The following is a 24,887-nucleotide window of genomic DNA, read 5'->3' as shown; positions in this document are numbered from 1 at the left end:
TCCCTCCGCGGGGAGCGGAAGAGGCGCGGCCAGCACGGCGGCGGCCTCCGTACGGCGGGATGGCGGCGGCGCCGCGGTCCGGGGGGCGGCGGCGGCCTGGAGCTGTCCTGCTACGGCTGCTGGCGGTGCTGCTGCTGGCGGGCGCGGCGGGCGCCGGGCAGCGCTCCAAATGGCGGCTGCCTGTGCTCCTGGTGAGTGCGGGGGGCGGGGCCGGGCCCGCAGCCGCCGGGCCGGCCGGTGTGGCGACGGTCGGGGCGAACGCGTGCGGGCGGGAGGCCGCGGCTGCTCCGCGCGTCCTCCTCCGGCGGGACGGCTGCGGTCGGGAGCGTCCCTGCTCGGGCCTCTGTGGAGCCTCGCCCGGGGCTGGTGCGGGGGCTCGGGGCCGTGGCTGCCTCCTGCCCTGCTGCCTGCTTGAGCCCTGTCTGGCGGCTCGGCTGGTGGAGGCAGGGGAGAGAAGACTTGTGCGGGAAATAGTCCGATGGGCGGCGAAGGGACAGCCGTCCCTGTGAGGCCCAAGGGAAGGAGGGAGGGTCCTCCCCGGCTGGTGTCCGGCCTCGGTGGGCCCTGTGCGGGGGAGGCCGCCCCGCGCCCCCCGTGCGACCGGGCTGGCGGCCCGCACCGTCGGGCAGCGCCGTGGCCTGGGCTCGGGAAAGCTGGGCCGCTGCAGCGCTGGACCGAGAGAGGGCCTCAGGGAAGGTGAAGGGATTTCGGCACTTCTGATAAACCCTGAGTGGAATTTGCGTGGAGGAAAGCTGTTGTGCCTCAAATTCGGTCGGACTTTATCAGGCAATGAGTGTAATATGCGCTTTATGTGAGGCTTTTGAGCTTCAGGAACAAAAGTGAAAGATCGCTGTGAGCACTCCTGTTGGTTCTTAGAACAGAATTTTTTTTTTTTTTTTTTTGTTGGATGGTCCAGACCATTTAATCAGCAAGAAAATGGTAGTCATTTCAACAGATGTCAATGTGAAGTCGATTCCGCTTGCAGATCAAAGAGCCCCAAGCTTCTTAAACCATCTCTAAGAGTATGTTGAAGGGTGGTGAGGTATGACTGGAAAGTCCAGTAAGTCTGGCTCTGGATTTGACATTTTCTTTCATTACTGTATTGGCTTAAAACTCAGAATGGAAGATTATGTTTACTTAAGCTCAGCGACATTAAGCCTGGTGCCAAAAGATTTTTGCATTTTATATATTTTTCATCTATTAGTAGCTCTGTAGGCTATTACTGTATACCTATATAATTTCTTAGCTAAATTCAGTACGTCTCCTACCCTGTTAGGTTAGACAAGACACATTCCTGGAATCCTACGATAATCTCACTTCTTCGGTGAACCAAGGACATTTCACTTTCCAATGTATTTAGACGTAACGTGGGGCTAGAAGCAGGGGGAAGACTGCAGTAGAGGGTCAAACCAAGCGGGGAGTTACTTCATTAACTGTACTTCTAATTGGGGATTCTTGTCAATGATGCTAATTTGCTAAATTTACAAAAGTGTCAAAGCCGTGCATCAGGTGTGCACTCCACTGTCAGTGCACCTGGAGGACTGTCAATATATGGTAACTGCTTTTTATAATTTATAACTTGTTTGGCTTGTGGTTTTAGGGCTGATAAGGGATTAAGCCCACTATCATCTCTTCCTTTTTTGTGCCTTTGCAGGGGAAGAAGTTTAGCTTTGGGAAGATTCTCTTCAGCAACACCACCATTTTCCTGAGATGTAAGTGGTTACAAGGCATTAACCTGTTCTCTCAGTTTTTTGACACCCCGCCTATTTTTAACATTCGGAACTTAAAACAGTGTGAAGGGTTTAACTGCTAATCTAGCAGTGCAGGAAAGCCACAGCTCTGATATGGTTGAGTCTGTTAACTGTCTTGGAGCTTCTCAGTTTTGATCTGTTTAGGTTGTAGCAGAAATTAGTGGCTCTATTCATGCTCTCTGTGAAGAGGGAAAAACAGGCAATGGGAGCACCATTTTGTTTCAGATAGTGGGTAATCATGTGTGGGATGTGCTGCTCTCTACTGTGATGTGTACTTTTCCTATCTTAGATTTGTTAAATTCCCTTGAGATTGGTGCTAGCTGGACAGGGTCTGTTAGTGTACTGATGTGAATACAGAAGGCAATGTTTTTTTTTGAAGCCTTGTTCCTTTTTAGCTTTGTGCTTTTGGGTGTGGTAAGGGCATGTTGCACACTGCAGCAGAGCTCTCCTGAGAGGTGTTTTCTCCTCCTGATCCCAGTGTGTGAGTGGGATCATTGAGTTTGTTCTGTCGAGCAAACATGTTGGCAGCCTTCCCATTTCTTCTGTGTATTGTTCTTTGCTGATCTGGCCAGGTCTATGGGTTATGTAGGTTACTGCTCCAAGGAAAGTTTACTTGTGAGCATAAGGACAGCATCTAGATGGCAATAAAATGTTATAGAAGTGACTAGCTAATTTAGAAAGGTGTGAAATCTTTGCCATGCACTTTGAGCACTTTACGTGGTTGTTAGTGCCAGTTTTTACCGTGAGGGAAAGCTGTTTAGTCTCTGTCTGGTGTCCGTACCTGTTGTTTTTCAGGTTTAATTTCCAATACGTACCCTTCTTGGGGCAGTGTTTCAAGGAGAGTTTGTTGAAATGCTTCTCTTGATCCCATGTGAATCTGAAACATGAGGGTAGAATTCAAGTGGTTATTAGTGAATGTCCATCACTTCACTGTTAGGGCTTTCCCACTTGACAAGTGTAGCTGAGACACTGAGGTTTGCATCTTGCACTGAGACAATTGCAGCTGTACAACTGCAAGATCAAAATTAGAAATCTGCTGCTTGGGAAAAGGAGCAAGGGTTGAAAGGGCATTTTGGTGCTTTGGCAGGTTTTAGGCTTTTTTGTCTGAAGTTTAATAGGAATAGTGTACTTATAGTGTACTTATAGTGTACTTATAGTGACATGTCACCTAAGATACAGGTCTCTGAAGTGTGGTAAATCTACTTGTGCCAAAATAACCGAGAGAAGGAGCTAAGGCATGGGAAAAAAATGATTTGTTGTAAGGCAGATCTGTCAGTAAGAATTCAGCCCCCTGACTCCTGATGTAGAATTGAATTACACTATACTGTCAATCTTTAAGCAGACATTAAGCCTTAAAATTCTGTAGTGAAGACACCTGTTTGACATACCAGTGTGATTGAAAGATTTACATGAATTTGGAAAATGAATCACTGAAAGAGGAAGGAACACAGGCTGGGAACTTACTAATTTTCTCAGCCTAGGTGAAACTTTAACTGCATCTGATGCTGGGAACCTTCAACTTTACATGTTTTTTCTTTTCTGCCCATGCCTTTGTGGAAACTGGTCTCCTTTTGTTTCCTGTCTGTTGCCTCTCCATCTGCTGTGTGATGTTTGTGTGGACAGTATGACCCTTCTTGCTCATGGGTTGTTCATGGTTTTCTTGAGCACCTGGATCTCCTTACCTCCTTTTTTTTTCCCCTCGTCTTGATTTTAGTTTTGAGGTTTTTTTTTGTTTCGTTTTTGGTTTTTTTGTGGGTTTTTTTGTTTGGTTGGGTTTTTTTTCCTAATCTGTATGGCATATTGGTGTCTGATGCTTTCAGCTTCTGACTGGGAAGATTGCTGCTGGCATGTACTGTTGTCAATAATGAATTTATTTTTATCTACTTTTCTGAAGTGCTGTTCTAGAAGGCATTTAGTTTCTTGAGTATGATTGTGATAGAAATCCTGCTCTCTGTAAATGAGTACAAAGATTGCATTCAAGTTGAATATTGCTGTCTTTTGTTTGATGGCTAAGGAACTTAGATTTCCATATTGCTGAATTCAGTAAATGCCATGGATACTTCTTCTGACTTTTGGAGTACTTCCTTTTCAAGATTTCTGTAATTTTGATGTTTGCAGATATTGCAGATTGTTCTAGTGACCTATTTTACATATATGAGTGCTACCGCTGAATATGTAGTTGCCTGTTTATTTTTCACAGAATAAAAGGTATTTTTGAATTTTATTTTTTGCTAGCACTCTTTTTGAGATACTCCTCATTTGGGCAGTTTTATCAGAAGAGCCTGTGTCGTCAAAGAATTTGCCGTCTGCCCATGTAGTAGTGCTTTAGTGCTTGTGCTGCCTTGTAGTTTCTTTTTTGTGCCCTTTGCAACATCTAGGGCAACGTGGAACATGTATGCCTTGTTTTCATGCTTACCAGAGGGTGTCCTAAGGAAACTCCTTTCTTTCAGTGATTTTGCTCAAATTTTTGGTATTAGAAACGCAGTTGTTGAGTTTTTAGCTGTACGTATACGTGTTTCAGTGCTCAAGAGATGTAGAGTGGGATTAGTCAATTAATACCCTGTGGCAGGGTTTTCCTTCTAATTGATTTTTCTACCTGCAGTGCTCGTATGGGAGCATTCCTTAAGAGTGTATATGTAAGATAGCTGTGGTTGCATCCTCTGATATGGATGTTGCCTGTGAAGTTGTGGGAACTTCTTAGCCACTGCAAGTATTCTGTTAACTCATAAGAGTTTTGCCACTTGTTGACTGAAGAAACGCAAATGTAAATCATCTAAATCATCTAAATGGCTCTTCCAAGACTGAATAGTCACTGCTCATTTTATTTAAGGGTCAAACTTGCCTTCTTAATGTCAAATTCTCTTCATTGGGCTTTAGTTTAAGAATGAGATTTGAAACACAAAAACCCACACAACCTTTCCTGACAAGGGGAAAGTCTTGTGATTCACTTTTTGTGCGTGTTGTTACTAAATAAAATCAAAGAGCAAAGTTGTCTTATTGCTGTTTAAGGCAGCATTGCAGCTTTGATAGCTTGGGCTGAGGTGTAGATACCTTGTTTGTCTTTTGGGAGTGTCGATGTTGACTGGTACAATCTTACCTTCATTTCCTTGGTGATGGCGTTGGTATATTTAAATTATATGTGGAAATTTCTTAGTATTATCCTGTTCCTAGGTTTCTCTGCCTGTTACATGTGCCCGTATCTCTGAAAGGGAGGTCCCTTTTGTGTATTGGAGGCACTGCTGTTCTTGTGTGGTATTTGCAGTTGCTGAAACATCCTTGATTGTCTTCAGAAAAATAGTTCGCAAATGATCTTCAGCTCTTTAATAAAATTGTATAGTACTCTAATGGAATTCTGTTCACATGCTTCTTTCTTTCACTGAACAGTAATGAATTACTTGAGGAAAATATTTTTCTATTGTTTTGCTTTCAGTTTCATATTTAAAATTTAATTATGTTGGTTTTGCACAGAATGGGAAGAAAGACCTGGAAACCTGGAAGGCAGATGGTGTCTTACATATCTCATGTTTAATTTTTTGTTTGGTTGGTTTTTTTTAGTTGAAGGAGATGAAAAAGCTTGTGAACCTTCCCAGGGTTTCAATGTTACTTGGTACTTAAGATACTCTGACTGCTACAATGAAGTCTTCAACTTTGGGGTAAGAATTCTGTGGAAAAACAGAGGTTATGATTTTTAGGGGTAAGCAGATCTTGGGAGGGGGGGTTTAGAGATGTCTCCCTTGCATCCACGTTGTGATTTGGGCCTGAAAGACATTCTTCCATTAGAAGATAACAAATTTCTGGAATAGAATTGAAATGATTGAAGGCTTGCTGCAATTGCTGACTTTTTGGGGATTTTCGGTCAGGTGGAAGTGTTTGTCAAAATTGTTTTAATCCCAGAAACCTAAATGAATACATTGACTCTAAAATAAGTGAGTTTATGGTAGTTGAAAATATTTGCAGGAATACTTAATGACAGTGAATAGGAAAAATTGAATATTTGCATGTTAAGTTTAAATTCTGTTCTTTGCGGATGTGTATTTCAAGCATTAGCAATTCGTGCAAAATGTATAGTGTTTCTGTCAAATGTGGTAGAACATCATTGTGCTTTCTATGGTTAATATTTTTCCATGTTTACTTAAATTATTAATTATGGCAGTTTTAACTACTAATTTGACACAGGACTGGGTCTTCACTCTTTAAAATAATAATGCAGTTTGTTTCTGTAGACTTATTTTATTACTTAATTTATTTCTGAATTTATATTTTCTGCTGCACCTCCACCTTTTAATTCTTACTCAGAGCCTGTATACCATCATTTTTATAGTCTTGTTTGGTTTTCCTGCCTTTGTTCTACTAAATTTGATTTAAGAGTGTGTGCAGAGTGAAACTATGGAGCTTTCCAGGTCTTTCAGCTATCTACTGAGATAAACTGTTTGAAATACTTGATGCTAACCTAAGTTCTACTCTGTTTGGCAGGATGAACAAGCAGATAACTATTTTGGGACTACAGCTGAAGAGCATCCCGGTTGGTCAGGATACTATGCCACTGCTTCTCTCCTCTTTTTTAACTGCTCTGAGCTCTTCAGGCCTCAGGTATGGATAGAAACCTCAGAGCTTGCTCTGCTGTCTTATAAAATATATAGAGAAGGTGGTAATTTCTGTTAGATCTATTAGCATCCTACATAAGTATCACTGTAGGTCAGGAGGTACTTTTTTATCTGTTTATGACAACCAAGCTGTGATGATTATTTCTTAATTTTCCTTTACTTCTGGCTTGCTGTTCAACATTTTGCTCATGGTAGTGAAAAAACCCCAACCAAATCACTGTAAAAGTGATGTAAAATTCAATGCTTCTTTTAGTTTGTGGTTTTGTATTCTGAATTTATTCCATTTACAGGAAGCTACTGCAAATTGAGTAGAAGTGGCAGCAGAGTAAAGATCCCACTAAACTTGAATCAGTAAAGGACTGGCATTTATTACTTAAATAATATTCACTTAGAATAGTGGAAATGAATGTTTAGAAATAAGTTACTTAAGCACTGGTAGCAGGTTAAAAATGAAAAATAGTAGTGCTAGAATATGTTAATAATTCAAGTGAAAGCAAGAAGACAATGCAAAATTAGCACAGGGAAGTAATGCACAGACGTCAGCTCTACACCAGTTGTGTAGCATCAGATTGATGATAATACCAGTATAATTTGCTGTCATTCTTTAATGGTGTACATAAGAATTGAAAACAGATTATGGAGTGTTGAATCTGTGTTCAGCCATTCATCATTTAGACAAAAAATTATGGATAGAAAATACTGGGAAATGTCTCATAACTGTTGAACCTAGTTGTGAGTGTTGTGAATTGCTTTTAGTAGTTTGGATTTTTTAATTGAGAAAAAAGACTAATGCCTAAATATGACTTTCAGTAACCTGCTTGCATGCCTGTAGTTCCTTTGATGTGTGAAGATGGCTTGAAAGGTTTTTAAAAAAAAGAAGAAACTCTATGATGCATGCTTTTTTATGTTTAATAATATGAGAAATGTCGGTTCTAGTTTTACTTGGTTTTGTAGAAGAGATTTTATGGGTTTAGCTGTGTAACATGAACTTTGGCATCCTAACTAAACATGTTTTTGAAAGTCTTGAAGGTTTGAAGTCTTCCTCATCCAATTCCTCTGAAAAGTGTACTGAATTTTTAACAGTATATTCTAAAATACTAATTTCTGAAATTTCACCGGAATTTCTTCTCTAGAAGAGAGAAGCTTTTTTCTTGGAATAGCAGTTTCACTACATTTTGAGTCACCATGGTTCAGGAGAGTTGGCAAAATCTGGATCTCTATTAGGCACTCGCTTATCTAAGGATTTTCTTGTGCATAGATTAAGGCAGAAATCTCCAAAACCTCTATCTGTGTAGACTTTGTCTAGTAATGGGGATACCAAACGGATTCATATTTCAAAACCAAAATTAACTTCACTACTATCATGTCTGGTTTCTAAAAATAGATACCTGTTGCTTGAGGGGAGGAAAGGTAGCTCTCAAATTACAAAACATTAAGTATTCAAGACTCCCTGCATAAATGGACAATTCCTTTATTTAGAAAAATGAATGCTCTCCAATACAGTTATTCAGAGAACAATGAAGTTTACTGGAAGCTGTTCTGGTAATGACATGTTAATATGTGAAGTGCCTATAAAGTGTCTATAAATGCTTTACCTTTCTTTTATCTTGCAGATTTTCTATAAAGAATTTGTTCATCCAGAGCCTCTCTCTCCTGAGAAACAAGAGGTAATTTTCATTTCCTTCTAATGAGTGAGTGTAGTCATGGAAGAAGCAGTTTTGGCATATTGATTTATCCATTTTACAGCGTTTTGTTTTTTTTCCTTCCCCCTAAGGGCTTAAAAGAGAAGAAGGAGAGTGCAGGAAATCACACGATGGTGACAGATAAAACTGTATGTATACTGAATTTAAGCCTGGCTTGTAATTCATCAGCCTTACTTTGTTTTGGTTTGCTTTTTAAAATTTATATTTCTTTGTATAAGAAATTGCTGGTAGCATATTCTATGGTCTTTTGACACTGGGAATTTTTAGCTTGAAGCTAGATAGTGCTTTGTGGAAAAACAGAAAACAGAGTAACTGCTTTTTCTATATGTGAAATACAGAACTGAAACCATTCCAACTAATAGTATAATTAAAAAATAAATGTATTTTTCTATTGTAATTTGAAATAGTAATTAAAATTACCTTCTTTAAATGATGACTTATATAAAATTATCTTTAAACAATGACTAATTCTTACAGAATACATTTAGTTTTGTCTTTAGTCAGTTTTTTTTAAACATTGTACTTAAAAAGTTGAGTGATTATTTTGATTTTCAAAGTACCTTAGTATTTTTATTATATATAATGTTCAAGACTTAACCAGGAACAATTTTCAAAATAACTTTAATGTCCTGGATGCCAAGAAAGAAAATGTATTTTACTCCTTGTGTACTTACAGGACCATTTATTTTAAAACTAAATCATTAAGTAGATGGTGCAATTGTGAAGTGTAGAATCAATGCAGCAAGAAAATGTGGTATTTTAAAGGCAAAATTTGTGTATATAATTTTCTTTCAAGTTTACTGTGTTTCTAAGTTTTATGTTTAGTTATTATTAGCATAAATTCTTTTTTTTAATATATAATATTCTATTTGCTTTGGGTCTTGTAGTCAAGAGGTTTCTTGAAAGAAATGCATGCTCTTAATACTGCATCTCTCTTGGAGAGGCCATTACAAAAACCTTTGCTGCAGTTCTGCAATAGTCATGGGACTGGCATACATGTAGATGGTCTTAGTTTTAACTTTAATGCTCTTAGTAAATACTGTGGTTTCTGAGAAGTCTAGAGCTTCTTCAGTTGTGGAATTAACAGTTTTGTATGCTGGAACTCAAAGAGATCTCTAATTTGTTTTATGGTGTGAGTATTTTTCTGGACAAGGTTTCTCTGTTCACTGGCAGGATTTGAGCTTTGCAGGTAAGAGAGCTGTTGCAGGGACTGGAACATGGCTAGGAAATGGCTACTGTGGAAATCTTTTGCCTCTCAGGTACTTCTGTATTATGCTGTAAAATTCAGCCTTTACCAGAAAGATGAGCTTTGTAGCTCTGCAGTTCCCAAGCAATTGGCTTCACTGGGAATCTCAGTGGCGGTCCTAATGCTTCTGTAATGAAAAGGAGTGTGATGCTTTCTTGAATTCTTTGTAGCTTTTGCAGTACCTTTGAGTACTTTTGCAGTAAGCCAGGGTTAAATTTGCAAAAAAAGTCCTGATCACCTCCCAGGTCTTTGAAGATTCTTCTGGATTCAAAAACCTAAATTTTAAGTGTTATGTCTAATAAATACATTTAAAATTTACATATCCGGTATTTATTAGCAAGTTTTAGGTCTTGGAAGAGACGAAATTTATATTTACATGGACGTCAACACCCATATATGGCTAGTCTACTTCTTTCTTTTTTTTTGTCTTCTTGACTGTGGCCTGTTTGTGTGGTGATGTTTTATTTTCAGGCATTGAATGCTGTTATCAAAACTTGGCGAGATGGGCCATATATATTTATTGTGCAAATTGCACTTATAACTGCAAAGGATTCTACTGCCAGACTTAAAAGAGCTGAGAGAACAACACCTTCCACGTATCAGAACAAGCTCTTTACAAGTAAGATAGTTCTTTATACAGTACACTGAAAATGCAGCACCATTTTTATGTATTCCCAGTCTAAGGTACTCTTAGTATATACCATATGGTTCAATTTCGTAAGACACTTCTACTTCATGTAGGAAGAATATTACTACAGCTTATTTAAGAAAAGAGGTATCTCATTTAAGAAAAGAGGCTTCTGTCTTGAAGATCCTAAGACTGTTTTGTTAGTTTACTGATAGAAATGAAGGAGAGTGAATCCCAGGCATTTCAATTTTGAGGCTTGGTGTTTTGTTTCAGGAATGTGCAGACCAATACTGTGATCTATACTAATAAGTCAAAACATAGAGTACAAAAATCATAATTATCAGTATTCTATTCTATTCTATTCTATTCTGCATTGATAACCTATTCAAACTTTAGTGAAGTTTAAAAATCCCCTTAAAAAGTGAACTTACGTATGTTTCTGAATTTTTCCTATTATCCATGAATCTCCAGCAAAAATTACTTTTAAATACTGCCATGAGTTACTTGGCAATGGGGTGTGTAATTTTAATTGCATGCTTTTGGCTGAGTATGTTATGGGTCTTAGCTGTCTTTATTAAAGTGCAAATTAGATTTAAAGGCCGTGTGAAGATGTGGAATTTCTTTACACTTAAATGCAAAAGTCCTGGCTTTTTCTTATTGGATTGTCTTTTGACAGTGACAGTAGAACTGAAGGGGCCGTATGAGTATCTTTCACTTGCAGACTACCCTCTGATGATTGTAAGTAAACCAACTTTTCTTTGATCTGTTAAATTATCAGTTGATTTGAATGTCAATTAAATACTCTGCTGTAATACTTCAGGAAACAGAGCCTGTGTCTCAGGAGAAAAACTTAGCTGAAGATGTTTTCGGTTTGATGGGCTGTTTTTGTTTGATTGAGTAGTTTGTTTTGTTTTGTTTGTTTTTTTTGTACTGAGTACAGGGTAGGGAAAACAGACACAGATTTCAGTTCCTTGTATGTGCTGCCAATGTTGTCTTTCTCTGGATTATCTGAATTAACAGTTGTTAATTTGTAGTTCCTGAAGTTATCAGTATTATTAGCTCTAAACTGGGAAGTTTTACTGGTGCTGTTATTCTCCTTAGCTTATATCTTAGAAAAACTGCTATTCTATGCTTTTGTTTGCAGCTACTCTTCATTTGTCAGTGATTTCTTTGTTCTTTTACAGCTTAATCTTGCTTCCTCCACCATACACCCCATGAGGAAGTCTTTAATACTTGCCTAGCAGTGAAAGCATAAGTGAGCTACAAAGAGCTAATCCCCTTTTTATTCAAAGGAGTTATTGACTTGGTTTCTAGTTTCTTCTGTTGAGAAGGCTAAACAATAAAGGAACTTAAAACGTTTAAGTAGTGAAGACAGACTTTAGCTGGGGATCAATAACAAGTAAGGTCTCTAGCCTGACAGTATTGGCAAGAGCAGCCTGTCAATAGTGGAGCCTGGCAGCATTTCTGAAACACACATTCCTGCAGAAGCAAAAAGCCTCCAGCAGCTCTCTTGAAATGTAATTCACCAGTGTGAATATCCCATGTGACAGGACCAGAAAAGAATCTGTATCTTTAAATGTTTTCTCAGTGGAGCACCTGCATGTGAACTATCTCAACTAGGTTCTTATCATTTGAACTGCATGGATTGGTCAGTGTGAAAATGTGTAAGGATCAGTGAGCTACTCTCTTAAGGAAGGTGTTTTCAGTTTGTGAAGGTTTTGACAGATTGTGCAGCTAATTTCAGTGTTATCTTGGTATAAAAAAAAATATTCCTTCTGAAAGAGGAGACTGCTTGATTATTAAGCACTGTCTTACGCTTTGGCTAACTACTTCCTGCTACTCACTTAATGTCTTACTCTCTCCCAATTCTTATTCTTAAAATTAGTGTCCTTTTGAAAATTTTAACTTGCTTTGGATGATTAGAAAATTCACCATTGAGTAACATTTTCAAGCTTATTGTTTGCTGTATGAGACATACCATGAAAAGTTTTTTGTGAAGCAAATAACACTGAACTGAAGAAAAAACACAAAACATTAATATTTAAGGAATATCTGGATTTCTTTTTCAGCTGCAGTTTTTTTTCTGCACTAAAACTGGGTGAAAAATTGAGTGCTGGAAATCAACTTTTGAGAAAAGTTGTCAAATTATTTGAACAAAGGGCATCCAAGCAGTAGTTGCTTATCTCTGTTCTGTGGAATGGTGTCTAAAGGTGGCCTGTGAGTTTATTTGCAGAGTACTGTAAATGTATGATGAAGTTATTAATAGAACAATACATGAGTGTAACTACAGTTTGTAGTACTTGATGATTTGCTTGGATTCTTAACTTTTTGGAATCTAGTAGCATGTATCTTAGAAAAAGATTACCTGTGAATAAATTGGCAGACTATTCTTCAAGGGAGAAATTGTGTCAAAATTCAGTTATTTTCATTCCCCTTGTTGGTAGTGAGAAATTAGACTCTCACTGTTAGAGTCCAGAGAAGACAAATGAAACAGTGCTTGTCTATTTTCAAACTTCCCAAGTTGCTATACTAGGGGAGAAAATAGAGCTGTCTTACAGCTGTGGAACGGAAACAAGGAAATTATTTTTCTGGTTCTAAAGTTCTTTTTTCTTTCTTCTTTTTGTGTAATAGTTTTTCATGGTGATGTGTATTGTGTACGTATTCTTTGGGGTTCTGTGGCTTGCATGGTCAGCCTGTTACTGGCGGGATCTCCTGAGGATCCAGTTCTGGATTGGTGCCGTTATCTTCCTGGGAATGCTCGAGAAAGCGGTTTTCTATGCTGAGTTCCAGAACATCCGCTACACGGGCGAATCCGGTAGGTGGCAGTTGCATTGTGCAGGATAATTGAGGGGGCATAGCACTAATGGCTTATGCTAGATTGGGGTGGCAGATACATGTTAACTGCATGATTATTTGAGGATTGCTTCAAAACAAAGAACAGGGAACTAGAGTTCCTGTATTTTTAAATGTAAACATTATGCTCTGTGTTCTTCTGAAGCTAAAATACTGTTGCTTTCTCTGACTTCTGAGAGTGGTGTCTTAAGGTATATGCAATGCTGCATTCTGTGCTGCTATGCTGTAGTGCTGGTTTTAAGTATAAAATAGGACTTGCTCAGTGTGGCTTGTAATTAATTTCTTACTATTGGTATTGGCCTTGGAAAGATACTTTAAAACTCCTTGTTCAACTTGATAGCACTGTAGATAACTCTTGGTATTCAACCCACAGCCTCATAATCCAGTTTAAGAGATTTCCCTTTAAGTCAAACTCTTCTACTCTAATTTTGAGTTTCAGGCTGGATGCATACAAATGAAACTCTGCAGGTAAAATGTCATTATGACTTTACTAATTGGCCATACCCATGGTGCAGAAGGTTTTATTGATTGACTTGTTTGAGAGAGTATCTAGGCCGGATGTAAAATTTTTCTGTAGCTTATTTTTTATGCCAAATGACCTATGTTTTCTGAAAGCTAACTCCAGATGTAGATAATAAAAAGATGATGCACATTATCTTTAGCCTACTTTCTATGTCTGCTCTCATACTATAATTGCAGGCAGTAGTTAATAAAACAGATATTGTATTTTAATGAACTAACTTCCTCCTCTTTGCTTTTGGTAGTTCAAGGAGCAGTAATACTTGCAGAACTTCTTTCTGCTGTGAAGCGCTCATTGGCTCGAACTCTGGTCATCATAGTCAGCCTGGGATATGGGATAGTCAAGTGAGTAATTCTGCTACGGGTTTGTTGCATTTAAAGGGCTTTCACTATTGCTTTTTAAGAATTTAGGGCAGTATTCATCTCCCTGTACTTTGCATTTTTAAAAGGTAAGTGCTTTACTTAGGTGCTCTGAAGACCTAGATTTCTTCACTAGTAAACGAAGACAGTTCCATACTGTGATTACTCTTCTTTCCATCTACTTCTGTGTGCTCCTGGAGGGTGGGTTTCTGAGTCATTGTTGAGATGCTCCACTGACTGAAATGGGAGCTTTATGGGCCTGCCTTCTGCGTGAGGCGGAGCTTTTATAAATGGGGTGCGTCAGGAATTACCGATAGGTGAGGGGATCTGCTTCAGTAAGATTGTGGCTCATTTGTCTGTCCACAGCTGTATTCAACGGTAAAAACACATGCTAGGTGACAGTGGGAATTTTAGCCAAGTGTGGGTTTGCTGGGGGAACTGGTGAAGAAGTGGGATGAGACTTAGTGAAATGGTCATAAAAAGCTAGACAGGTTAACTCAGAAGCAGGACTGTTTCCAGTCTCTCCCTTAGTCACATCATACCATACATAAGTCAGAATTAATATATTAAGTTTCAAGCACCAAAATAATACTTTTGCATCTAGATATGGCTTGTTATAAGGACCGTTTATTCATATGCTTCATACCTTATGTTTAGATTCAAGTTGACACGACTTCATTTTTTGTCCCCCACTTAATCTGAATTTCACTGTGTTTCCTACAGGCCTCGCCTTGGAGTGACTCTTCACAAAGTAGTTATGGCTGGAGCCCTTTATCTGTTATTTTCTGGCATGGAAGGTGTTCTTAGAGTCACAGGGGTCAGTAATAACTGCTTGAATTTTCCCATATGCCACAGGCACTATTGGCTGTATGTACTTGTGTGAACAGCTGCTTTCCCTCCCCCTCCCCAGCAACAACCACCAACCCAAATTCCCACTGCTCCGATTTTGGAGGCTGTGCCTGGGGAAGTATGTGTGAGTGATGCTGCTACTGTATTTGTTAAATGCATCTTGGGATGTAGATTTCTGTTACTCTGTTTTTGGGATATTTAACCTATTGTATATTTGATACTTTTTCCAGTTTTTCTATGACACTGTGGCTCTGATAGCAAACTTGGCCCTGTCCATGATTGATGCCTGTATTATTTTGTGGATATCCTTTTAAAAACTGCAGAATGCTACGACCTTATTCATAGCTTATTATTTCTGTCTTCCGCTTAAATGGAATAAAGAGTGTTTTTCTTGTTTCTGTTAGGACTTTGATAAGTTTATGATGTACACAGAAAGGCAAGTTTTGCCTTTTTAGTCAAACTCATAGTTGCCAGTGGAGCTTGCAGTTCATCCATGGATAGTGTAAAAGATTTAATTACTACATCTCTAACAAGCTGGTTGCTAGTTTTCTGTAAGAGGTGGACAGAGCAATTAATCACAGCAACTGCCTCAGCAGAGACTCCTTTTAACAGTGCTAGATTGACTTAATCTGGAAAACTGCTTCTTGTCTTGCTGGTGGAGAACTGAGAACTGACAATGTGGTATTGTCAGTTCCTCTCTGTGCATTGGACTAAACTCTTGGTTCAAGCCCTCTGTTTCTGTAGTAAAACTGGGAAGTGTTGTGGTGGCGTTTTTGTGGTGTCTCATAAAACAGCCTGACACTCCTCCCTTCTCTACTTTGTTTTCTTTTCAGTTTGTTCTTATTGGCTCTCTCTTTGTCTCCAGGCCCAGAATGATCTTGCCTCCTTGGCTTTTATTCCCCTGGCTTTCCTAGATACTGCCCTGTGCTGGTGGATATCCTTCACTGTTTTGCTTGATGGGGTGTGTTTTCTTTTGAATTTTGGGGTTTTTTTGAGTCTTTATTTGGCTGAACTTTTTTTAAAAGTAAGATCCAAGTATACATATTTTTTCTACTTCTGGTGAAGGTTGTAGAAGTTCTGCAGTTGAGTGTTCAGGTAAGCTTCTGCTGCCTACTGCTTACCTAGTTTTTGTTGAACTGGATGTGTCTGTGTAAAGCTGTTCCAGAATATAATCTGTCTGTTACCAGAATCTCATTATTGAGTATGGAAGTAATTTGTTCTAGTCTAGAATGTCATGGCACCAGAGCAGTAGCCTTTGAAGAAATTACTCAGTTTATGTTTTGGGGGAGAAGGTTGCTTAGCAACATCAAACATAGAAGTCTGTAAAATTCAAACTAGTCTTGAAGTAAGGGACAAAATGAGGCAGAGTTTATTTTTTGGTGTCTTGACATATGCATTGCAAGCAACCATAATCTTATGTGACTTAGCAACTGACATCAAATGCTGAACTTGTCTATAGCAAAATCCCTGTAAAGTGTCGTTAGTGAAAGTCGATCACAAAAGCTCTATATAAAATGAGAATAGCTTGCTGCCCAGCTGTGACAAGCCACAGTTCTCCCCTATCACAATATCTCTCCTAAGCACTTGTTTTGTCACTGTGGAAATAAAAGAAAATGTGCACATGCATTAAACTAATTTCTAGTTCAAATTTCACTTTTCACTTATGAAAAGCACAGATGACTTTCCTGAGGGAATGGGCCATAGTCCAAAATATATGTTTGGATAGCATCTTTATATGACAAGAGTTATAGGTGTAGATGACTAAACAACATGAAAAGGACAGATTTTGCTCTCTGGTACCTTTGTCATAGGATCAGTCTTTTCTTCTACTGAGAATGGTCTAATTTTTTGGAGGGCTAAGTGTGTAATGGAGAGAGCTGTTAATCATAAGGTCTGTGTCCTTGTAAGTCTGTGCGACCAGCTTGTCTCTTCAGAGACTTTTCCTTGACTTTCCATACATATTCATCAGCTTGACTCAAACAATGAAGCTGCTAAAGCTTCGAAGGAATGTTGTGAAACTGTCTTTGTATCGGCACTTCACCAACACACTCATCTTGGCGGTAGCAGGTAAGCAAAATATTATTCCAGTTAAATAAAAGCACTTTTCATATAGGGCTTTGGTCACTAGAGTAAATTTATAAATTTGGTGACCTTTGTGTAAGTACAATCAAAATTTTTGGTATTTCTAACGCTTGACTCATTTCTAACAGTATTTGCCAAGTTTCATGTTGATACATCAGAGACAGAGGATTATCGATTATTAGTCCTGACGTTAACAATATCAGCAGTTCTCTGCAGCTCCTCTACCAGAGCGCTTTAGTTCCACTTTGAGCTGCCAGGGGGAAAAGTTTATTATGCTGTTAACTTCACAGGGATACTTTTTCCGAAATCAAAGTGTCACTGTATGCTATGGGATTTTTAAGAAGTCTGAAGATCAGAGTGATTCTTGAAAAAACTGTATTTTTAGTTTTGTAAGATAATGCCATCTCTATTCTGGAAGAATACAGATTGAGTTCCTCTTTCCATTTATAGTAGTGATAAACTGAACTTCAAGAATAAATCTGTTGGTGCTTCCAGATACTTCTGCTATCAATACAATGAGCTGAAAACTTCTAAAGACTGTGTTTTTTGACTTAAATAAACAAAAAAGTGCATTCCTTTTGAACAACAGCTCTGATGAAATTTCTTTCAGCACCTGGTTCTTAATCATCTTAAAATACTTTAGTGGAGGGGAGTTTCTTCTAAAAGTGTGGTAAGAGCATAGTTTGAGTGTTGGAACTGTTGTGGGTCAAGATCTGGATGCTTAAGACATTCAAGCAAATCAGATTATTTTCAAGGTTACTTCAAGGTCAGCTTTAATGCTAGATAAATGATACAAGAATAATAAATAGGAATTAGGAAGAATAATAAATAGGAATTAGGAGTTGGCTAAATACTTTGATTTATGTCTTGTGTATGGAATAAAATGGGTAAAATATACTGGTCTGTGCCTAAATTTCTGTCTAAGGTCAGTGCAATAGAGCCATCTCTTGTTTTCCAAAACTATTAAATTTAATTTGAAGACTTCAGTATTCAGGTCTTTGATCTTTGTTTGGGAAACACGATCCTGTTAGTGGGATATTTGAATTGGCATCTTCTGTAGTAATGAGCAGCTTGTTTGTTTGAATATTACAGCATCTATTGTATTCATCATCTGGACAACCATGAAGTTCAGGCTGGTAGACTGTCAGTCGGTGAGTTTATATTAAATGCTTTCTCCAGTTGCTGCCTCTTGATAAGTTTATATTTGGCAGTGAGATTGTCACAAAGCAACACATGCTAAAATTGTCAGTGTTGTGGTAATAAACCTCTTTGACAAATGCCTATAGTTCAGCCTTGGAAAGTGATGAGGACATGAACTTTCTTGCTTCACAACGTATTTCTGCTGCTGGTTTCTTGACAGGACTGGCAAGAGCTATGGGTGGATGATGCCATCTGGCGTTTATTGTTTTCAATGATCCTTTTTGTCATCATGATTCTGTGGAGACCATCTGCTAACAACCAAAGGTTCAACTTTTTTTACCTCTTCCTAAAAATAGTTGGTTTTAGGAATGCTTGTTTATTCAGAAAGTACTGGTGGGTGGTTTTTAGTTGCTGTACACTAATGAATAAGCAGTGTGTATGGGGAGAAGTAAACCTAGAGAAGTTACATGTATAAAATCTAGTCTGTTCCTGGTGCTCAACTTACTTAAAAAGAAGTGACTTAAATTTTGATTATGTAGTTTAGCATCAGTCTTAAAAACAGTGAACTAGACAGAATAATCAAGCCATGTCCATGTTGGGATAATGGATCTCTTGGGAGACAAGAGATAGAATTCTAAGATGGCTTTCATTCTTTCACTTCTATAGGTTTGCTTTCTCACCACTGTCAGAAGAGGAGGATGATGATGAGCAGAAAGAGCCAATGTTAAAGGAAAGCTTTGGTAAGAGAAGAAAATTTTCCCACTCAATTTCAGTGTTGAAAACAGTTCTCTAGAGGAAGGTGTCTTGCTCTGTTAAAAATTTTATTGCTGCAGGAAAAATCAGAGTCAATTGCCATTGATACACAGAGTTCTAGAGGAAACACTAGCTTTATGTTTAGTATTTACATTGCCTGTTTAATTCTGTGGTTTTCCTTTGACACTGAAAACACTGCTACTGCTGTGGTTGCTTTGCCATGTCCAGTGGACTTTGATTAAATATGTCACATCTGAGGTTTTAATCCAGTTGTGATGACATGGATCTTTTAGATACTGTTGGTAGGTAGTAGTTCAGTGTGCAGGTATTTTAAAATCCCATTTAAGAATTTCCATATATTATCTGGTCTCTGAACTCTGAAATCTTCTCCCTTTTCTACATTAGGGCTTAGCATAGGAATGTCCAGTGTAAATGTAGGGTGGAATATGTTTATTCGTGAAATTGTCTATTGTAACACCTCTCTTTATAAGCTGTGTAAAAGGTAGGGCTACATGCCTACTGCTGTCTGTCCACAAATGAGTTATGCTGGGTTATGTCAGTGCTGTTTGGCTTGTTTAGGAGCTGAGAATTATGTAATCCATTAGGTGCATTTGGCAAACCAGCGCTATCTGGCTGTCTGCTGGGCCGGGAGATGCACGTTACTTCTCAGCTTTTAAGGCAACCAAGTGGCTGGTGAGCTGTCAGTAGGTAAAATACACTTTGGGAGTTGCCTGTGTCTCAGAATGGTTGAGGCTGGAAGGGACCTCTGGAGGTCATCCTGTCCAAGCCGCCTGCTCAGGCAGGGTCACCTAGAATGCATTGCCCTGGACCGTGTCCAGATGGCTTTTGAGTATCTTCTAGGATGGAGATTACACAGCCTCTCTGGGAGCTATGTCTGGGTTCTATGCTGCTGATGTCTGGCTTAAATATAAGGACTAGAAATTTATAATATTTCCTAGGTAAAATTTTAAAATTCAGGAAAAACTACATACTCCACCTGCCAAGAAAAAATACTGCAAGCCTTTCAAAGGGGAAGAGTCTAAATCATTAGGTGATCTGTCCTGAAATGTCCTGAAGGAACACTCAACACTTTCACATACAGTCTATGAACAATTATCATTCAGTTACCCCAATATTTTTTCTTCTTTTGGCTTCAGAGGGAATGAAAATGAGAAGTACAAAGCAAGAACCAAACGGGAATGTAAAAGCAAACAAAGTTGTGAGTATGACCTCTGTACTTGGAAGAATATAGATTCCTCTCTTCTTTATTTACTGTCATTAGGAGCACATACATATGCCAACTTTTGAGCCAATAAATGGGAGCTTTTTGGTTTGCTTCAGAATGTGAGTGAGTCAAAGTATCGTAAGTTAACAGTACTGCTGCAAAGAAAGTAAATACAGATTTCTCATGAGATTTCCTGTAAATACAGTAGGAACTTAAGAATTCAGTCTGTTCTTTAAGAATGTTCTTTAAGAATGCAGTTCAGTGTAGTGTAATACAGTATAATACAGTAGTGATTATCTCTATTACAATAGTTATGATCTGTTATCACTGTTACAATAATGATGATAGTGATTAAAACATTACTTTAACAAGTTTGTCAGTTTGATAGGGAGACTGAGCCATATTTTAAATAAATTGCCCTATGTTTTTGAGATTTGTGTTTCATTACATGAATGAGGTGATGTGTATATTTTTATGTACCTTCCTAAATACTTTGGGGGAACATGCATTTTTCCTGTGTGGCTTATAAGCAAGATACTTGCACATTCATCTAGGAGGCCTAAAATATGTCTTGCAATCTTTTCATAGAATTCATGCATAAATTTGAAAGTTGAAAGAACCTATAGGAATTTGTTATAATAGCAATCATATTTTTGTCATTAGCATTGTTTTTCTCAAGGGTTGGGAGCAGCTGTATACTGCTTACCTGAGGATAGATAAGATGAAAATCAAACTTTTCTATTTTGCGAGGGGGTGATGGTAAGGACTGTTACAGAGCTCACAGCAAGTGGGTGGGGTTTTTCTTTTTTTTTTCTTATTTTCACTAATTCAGAAAACAAATTGAAGGAGTTTTTTTGTGTTTGTTTATTTTTAAGTTTTTAACTGACATTACAAATATATTGGTTTTTGTCAGGTAGGTTGAGAAGAAGGTTTGCATATGACAGCATTGTGGGAAAACTGACTTTTGTTTTCTGTTTAATTTCTGTACTTGTAGCAAGAGGATGACCTGAAGTGGGTTGAAGAGAACGTTCCTTCATCAGTGACAGATGTGTGAGTATTTTTATAATCACAATAAAGGCAGGTTCTCTTTCCACAGGACTACATTAGAGTGCCTTATCTCTTGTATGCTGCACTTCGATGGGCAGAGACTGGTTCAGCCTGGCACTGGCCTCTGATCCCTTGTATGCAGTCTGCTGGGGTTGCACACAGGCTGACTTAAGGAACAGTCTCTTGGAATGTGAAACCGTAGACTGGACTGCATTTTATTAAAGTTAAAACAATATACATAAATCCAGAAAACAAAAGAAACAAACCCCTTTCTAGTGCTCTGAAAAGACCTTTGAGTATCTTGCTGAATGTAAACCATGGAATAATAATAATCCAGTTTCCAGCTTTATCTGGAACATCAGATGTCATTTTTCTGCTTGTGGTAATATAATCAGCTATGTATAGTGTCTATATCTCTTCTGCTTTTAATGACTTCTACATGCTAGAAGTGTCAGTGCCTCTGTCTATATTTTTCATAACAAAACTGAAGTTCATAAATACGTGTTTTCACAAATTTGAACAAGTAATTTTGGCAGAGGATCTGGATTGAAGTATGAAACTTTGCCTGAACTTAGGTAAAGACAAGAAATTAGGTGAAGTTTTAAGAGAAAAAAAGTGCATTTTCTCAATTGAATTTGATTTTCCCAGTTCTAGTACTTATGTTTTTTAAAGACTGACAGGATTCCTTAGGAAAAAAAGAACTAGACTGCTATAAACTAGGAAAGGGCACTTTGAGGTAATCTGCTGCAGGTTTTTCTGTTTCTGAGAGTGTGATCAGGGTTGTGAAGAGCCAAGATCCCAGTAGATGGGAGATCTGTGTAGCTGGCAAGGCTGAAGTACCAGTAGAACTTGTTTGACTTCTGGGACATGTTTTTACAACATGGTCCCATATTATAAATGTCTTCAGTGGAGTTCAGTAATGTTCCTGTATGAGTGAAGCAGCTTATTTCTTGGCAACTTGGAAATTGTTCATTTAGTAATAAGATGCAAAATAGAATTTTAAAACTGTGAAGGTCATTGAGGATACTCCTTGGGTGGTTCTTTTCTTGTGTGTCTTTCTCTAATTTCTGTTAAATTGAAACTTCTGTCTTCATTGTTTCTTTTCTGTGCCCTAAAAAGCAATGGAAGGTTGAAAATGGTTGTCAGTATGTTCTTAGTATGTGCTCTAATTATTTTAACATTTTTCCCCCCACTGCAGTGCTCTTCCAGCTCTTCTGGATTCAGATGAGGTTAGTAAGGAAATCTTCAGTTCAAATTAGTCTTCTGACATGCCAGAGGAGTCATGAGTCAGCTGATAAGGTCTTGCCTTATTAGAACTGGACTCTGCTCGTGTCATTGCGACAGTAAAATATTTCAAGAGGGGAAGGGTAGTGGGAACAGCCATGATACAGCTTCTTAGAATACAAATGTATTCTAAAATAAGTGGTGTATCTGCTGTGTAAGTTTGACTCCTGACTTAAAATGCATGCAAGTGTTGTTTGTTGTGAATGTGCACATTCTGAATAATATAAATCTACTGGGGGAAATGACAAGATTGGGTATTTTACTTTCCAGGAAAGAATGATTACCCACTTCGAAAGGTCCAAAATGGAATGAAGGAAGTGCTCTTGGAAGTGGAGACACCTCTTTTAAAGTTGCTTGGTGGAGCAAGTACATCCTGCTGATTTGTCTCTTGATCTCAGCCTTGAAAGTTTGATGCTTTAATGTCATGGAGGGTGTCTTGCTGTGGAAGAAGTTCACAAGGACATTATAAACCTTTTGGAAATTTGAATTTAAAGTTGCTGCAAGTTTGGATTTTTAAGCAATTGACATGTGTACTATTCCAGCACCTTCTGTAACTTTTCAAATATTTAATCTGTGAAACTAAAATTCCTAATGTCTGCTTGAGGAGTTTATATTTCAATGTTACAATTGACACTTAGAGGTGAGGAGTTTATATTTCAATGTTACAATTGACACTTAGAGGTGAACTGCCTGTACCTGTTTGGGGGGAGGGTGGGGACAGATAGAAATAAGCACTGAAGAAACAACAGACCCATTTTCTGGTAGATAACAACAGCTGTTGTATGTCATGTGTCCAATATGCATGAGAGAGTTTTAGAGAGAGGCTCCTGTTGATGAAGAAAATTAAGATGCCAGAAAGGAAATATTTAGAAAAGTTACAGTGATATGAGTTTTTAACAAAATCAAGTGCAATTTTATTCATAACACTGTGTATGAAAGATTTTCTATTATAAACGCCATTGACCTGTAGGTAACAGCTGCCTAGAGCTAACACTCGCTGTTGTGGCACATCTCATTGCCGGCAATGTGGTGGATGCCTGGAAAAACAATTTGCCCCTACCTTTCATGTGTTGCATGAGTTAATTTAAAATATTACCCCAACAAATAAAACAACAAAAGCAAACATCACCAGAAACACTCCTGCAGTGCTCCAGAGGTGCTTGACTGCACACGTTAAGCAGATATTAACTGGATGTTTCCGCAGAGCTCTTCTCCCTTTGTGTATACCATCTCCCACCAAGAAGTTGGCACTCCTCTATGAGAAGATGGCATTGCTTTCTAGGGGTGTGAGCACTGCCTGCCTTACTTGAAAAAGGATTTATGGGGAGTCCACAGTACTGGGATATTTCTGTTCCCAGTGTCTGTTTGAAATTGCTTCCCATATAAGTGGTTTGAAGCTGGGCTTTCCTGTCCCTACTGGTCCCTGTGGCCAAGAGATACTCTGAGATCACTGTGTTTCAGTCAAAGTTGCAGGTTTCTATTCTGTATAATGGCATTTTATTTCTCCTTTTGAAATGAAAAAAGAGCTTTTGGACAATGTTCTGGTTTTTGCTTGGCTGCAACAGCTGAAGTTGCAATAACTTCCTCATGGAAACCTGTCCTGGACTGTATGACAAAAGCTCTAATTTGGGTTTATAACCTTTAAAACTGATGATTAGGAGGCAAGCAGCAGCTGGATACTAGGTAGCAGATGTGGCTGCTGCTGGAACAGCATAGAGCATCAGCTTTTCTGGTTCTTCTCATAGCTATGTCAGCAGAAGTGAACATGTGCCTGTACTTCATTCATTCCACTGTAAGGTCTGGTAGCTTAGCTGTAGCTCCTCTTTATCAGCAATTCAAGCTGAAAAATGGCACTTTACAGTACAGTAGCTGAGACACAAGGACATAGCATCTTCTGCTAACTGTGTTGGGGGAGGGCAGATGGGTAGAGATAAAAGAGCTGTGGCTGTGGCATCTCACTGCTTCTGCAGGAGTTGCTGGAGCTCTTCTGCCATCCTTGTCAGGCCACAGATAGAATCTTTAATCTTTTAGAAAACAATTCTAATTTGCTATGCTTAATTAATATAGATTAAAAAAAATATTATCTCCATGTCCTTTTGGGGAGAGGAAGTTTTGTGAAATAAAGCTACACAAAGCTTGCTATTTATTTTTTTTTGTTTTGTTTTGATTTTTAAAGGAATTCTATTGTTTTGGGTTGTTTGGGTTTTTTGAAACAAATAGGTAAAAATGTTCTCTACTGGAAGCACAAAAGTTTGTATGTACTATTTAATAAAGGCTAGGCAAAGAGTAGAAAGGCTCACATTGTGTCCTTCCAGTTGCTTACTCCCTCTTCTCTCATATGAAGTGTTACCACCTTCACAGAGCTGCCTGGTTTTAGCTCTTTAATCCATGGTATATATAATCCAGTTTTTCCAACAGTTCTTTTTAAGATTGAAAATGAAGTCTGTCATTTGAAAAGCTTATGGAGACAGGGAAAATCATAAATTTCTGAAAAAAAAGTAAAGGAACCAGCCAGTTTCCCTAATTGTATGAATAGTTCAATTAATAATTTAAAAGCTGAAATAAACATAGTAGCAGTGTCGTGCTTTCAGCCTCTACCACTTCTAACCTTCCTTTCTTGTACTCACTTCCAGCAGTATCTAAAGTTGTCCTGAATTCCCAGGGAGCTTGTTGATCCCTTAGTTAGCAATATTTAGTTTTTTCACTTGTTTAGCAAGTTTTCTTTTTGTTGGAAAGTACCATCTGCTTCCTAGCCTTCAGCAGGTGTGTGTTGGGACTTGTCTGCAGTCTTTGGGAGAAGCTGTGTGAGCCCAGCTCCCACAGAACTGTGTGGGCTATGGCAC

General features: G+C 38.4%; 1 protein-coding gene across 2 annotated transcripts; it reads left to right on the top strand.

Moving 5' to 3' along the window:
* The first annotated feature begins 58 nt into the window (after positions 1–58).
* TMEM87A (transmembrane protein 87A) lies at positions 59–24,340 on the top strand. Of its 2 annotated transcripts, none has more exons than XM_088057552.1 (20): positions 59–191; positions 1,655–1,712; positions 5,307–5,404; positions 6,225–6,341; positions 7,969–8,022; positions 8,130–8,186; positions 9,776–9,923; positions 10,609–10,670; positions 12,564–12,747; positions 13,550–13,649; positions 14,388–14,481; positions 15,379–15,451; positions 16,476–16,580; positions 17,688–17,746; positions 17,956–18,059; positions 18,402–18,475; positions 19,646–19,707; positions 20,708–20,763; positions 21,959–21,989; positions 22,315–24,340. In XM_088057552.1, the coding sequence occupies exons 1-20, from the start codon at positions 60–62 to the stop codon at positions 22,354–22,356; spliced, it is 1,710 nt and encodes a 569-aa protein (XP_087913678.1). In that variant the 5' UTR covers position 59; the 3' UTR covers positions 22,357–24,340. The 2 variants fall into 2 exon arrangements, with proteins under 2 accessions (XP_087913678.1, XP_087913677.1); XM_088057551.1 differs by lacking the exon at positions 15,379–15,451 and adding an exon at positions 14,744–14,819.
* The last annotated feature ends 547 nt before the right edge of the window (positions 24,341–24,887 follow it).

The sequence above is a fragment of the Pseudopodoces humilis genome, chromosome 7 (assembly GCF_049639895.1).
Source record: "Pseudopodoces humilis isolate 2021_Gansu_Grassland_sample_001 chromosome 7, ASM4963989v1, whole genome shotgun sequence".
NCBI lineage: Eukaryota > Metazoa > Chordata > Aves > Passeriformes > Paridae > Pseudopodoces > Pseudopodoces humilis.
Note: the sequence above shows the minus strand (reverse complement) of the source record. Positions and strands in the feature narration are given on the sequence as shown.

Bases quoted from the DNA above. Each gene is read 5' to 3' on its own strand.
- TMEM87A (XM_088057551.1), top strand. From the start codon at position 60: ATGGCGGCGGCGCCGCGGTCCGGGGGGCGGCGGCGGCCTGGAGCTGTC. The intron at 6,342-7,968 runs GTATGGATAGAA...TTTATCTTGCAG, and splicing joins CTGAGCTCTTCAGGCCTCAG to ATTTTCTATAAAGAATTTGT. The intron at 18,060-18,401 runs GTTCAACTTTTT...TCACTTCTATAG, and splicing joins CCATCTGCTAACAACCAAAG to GTTTGCTTTCTCACCACTGT.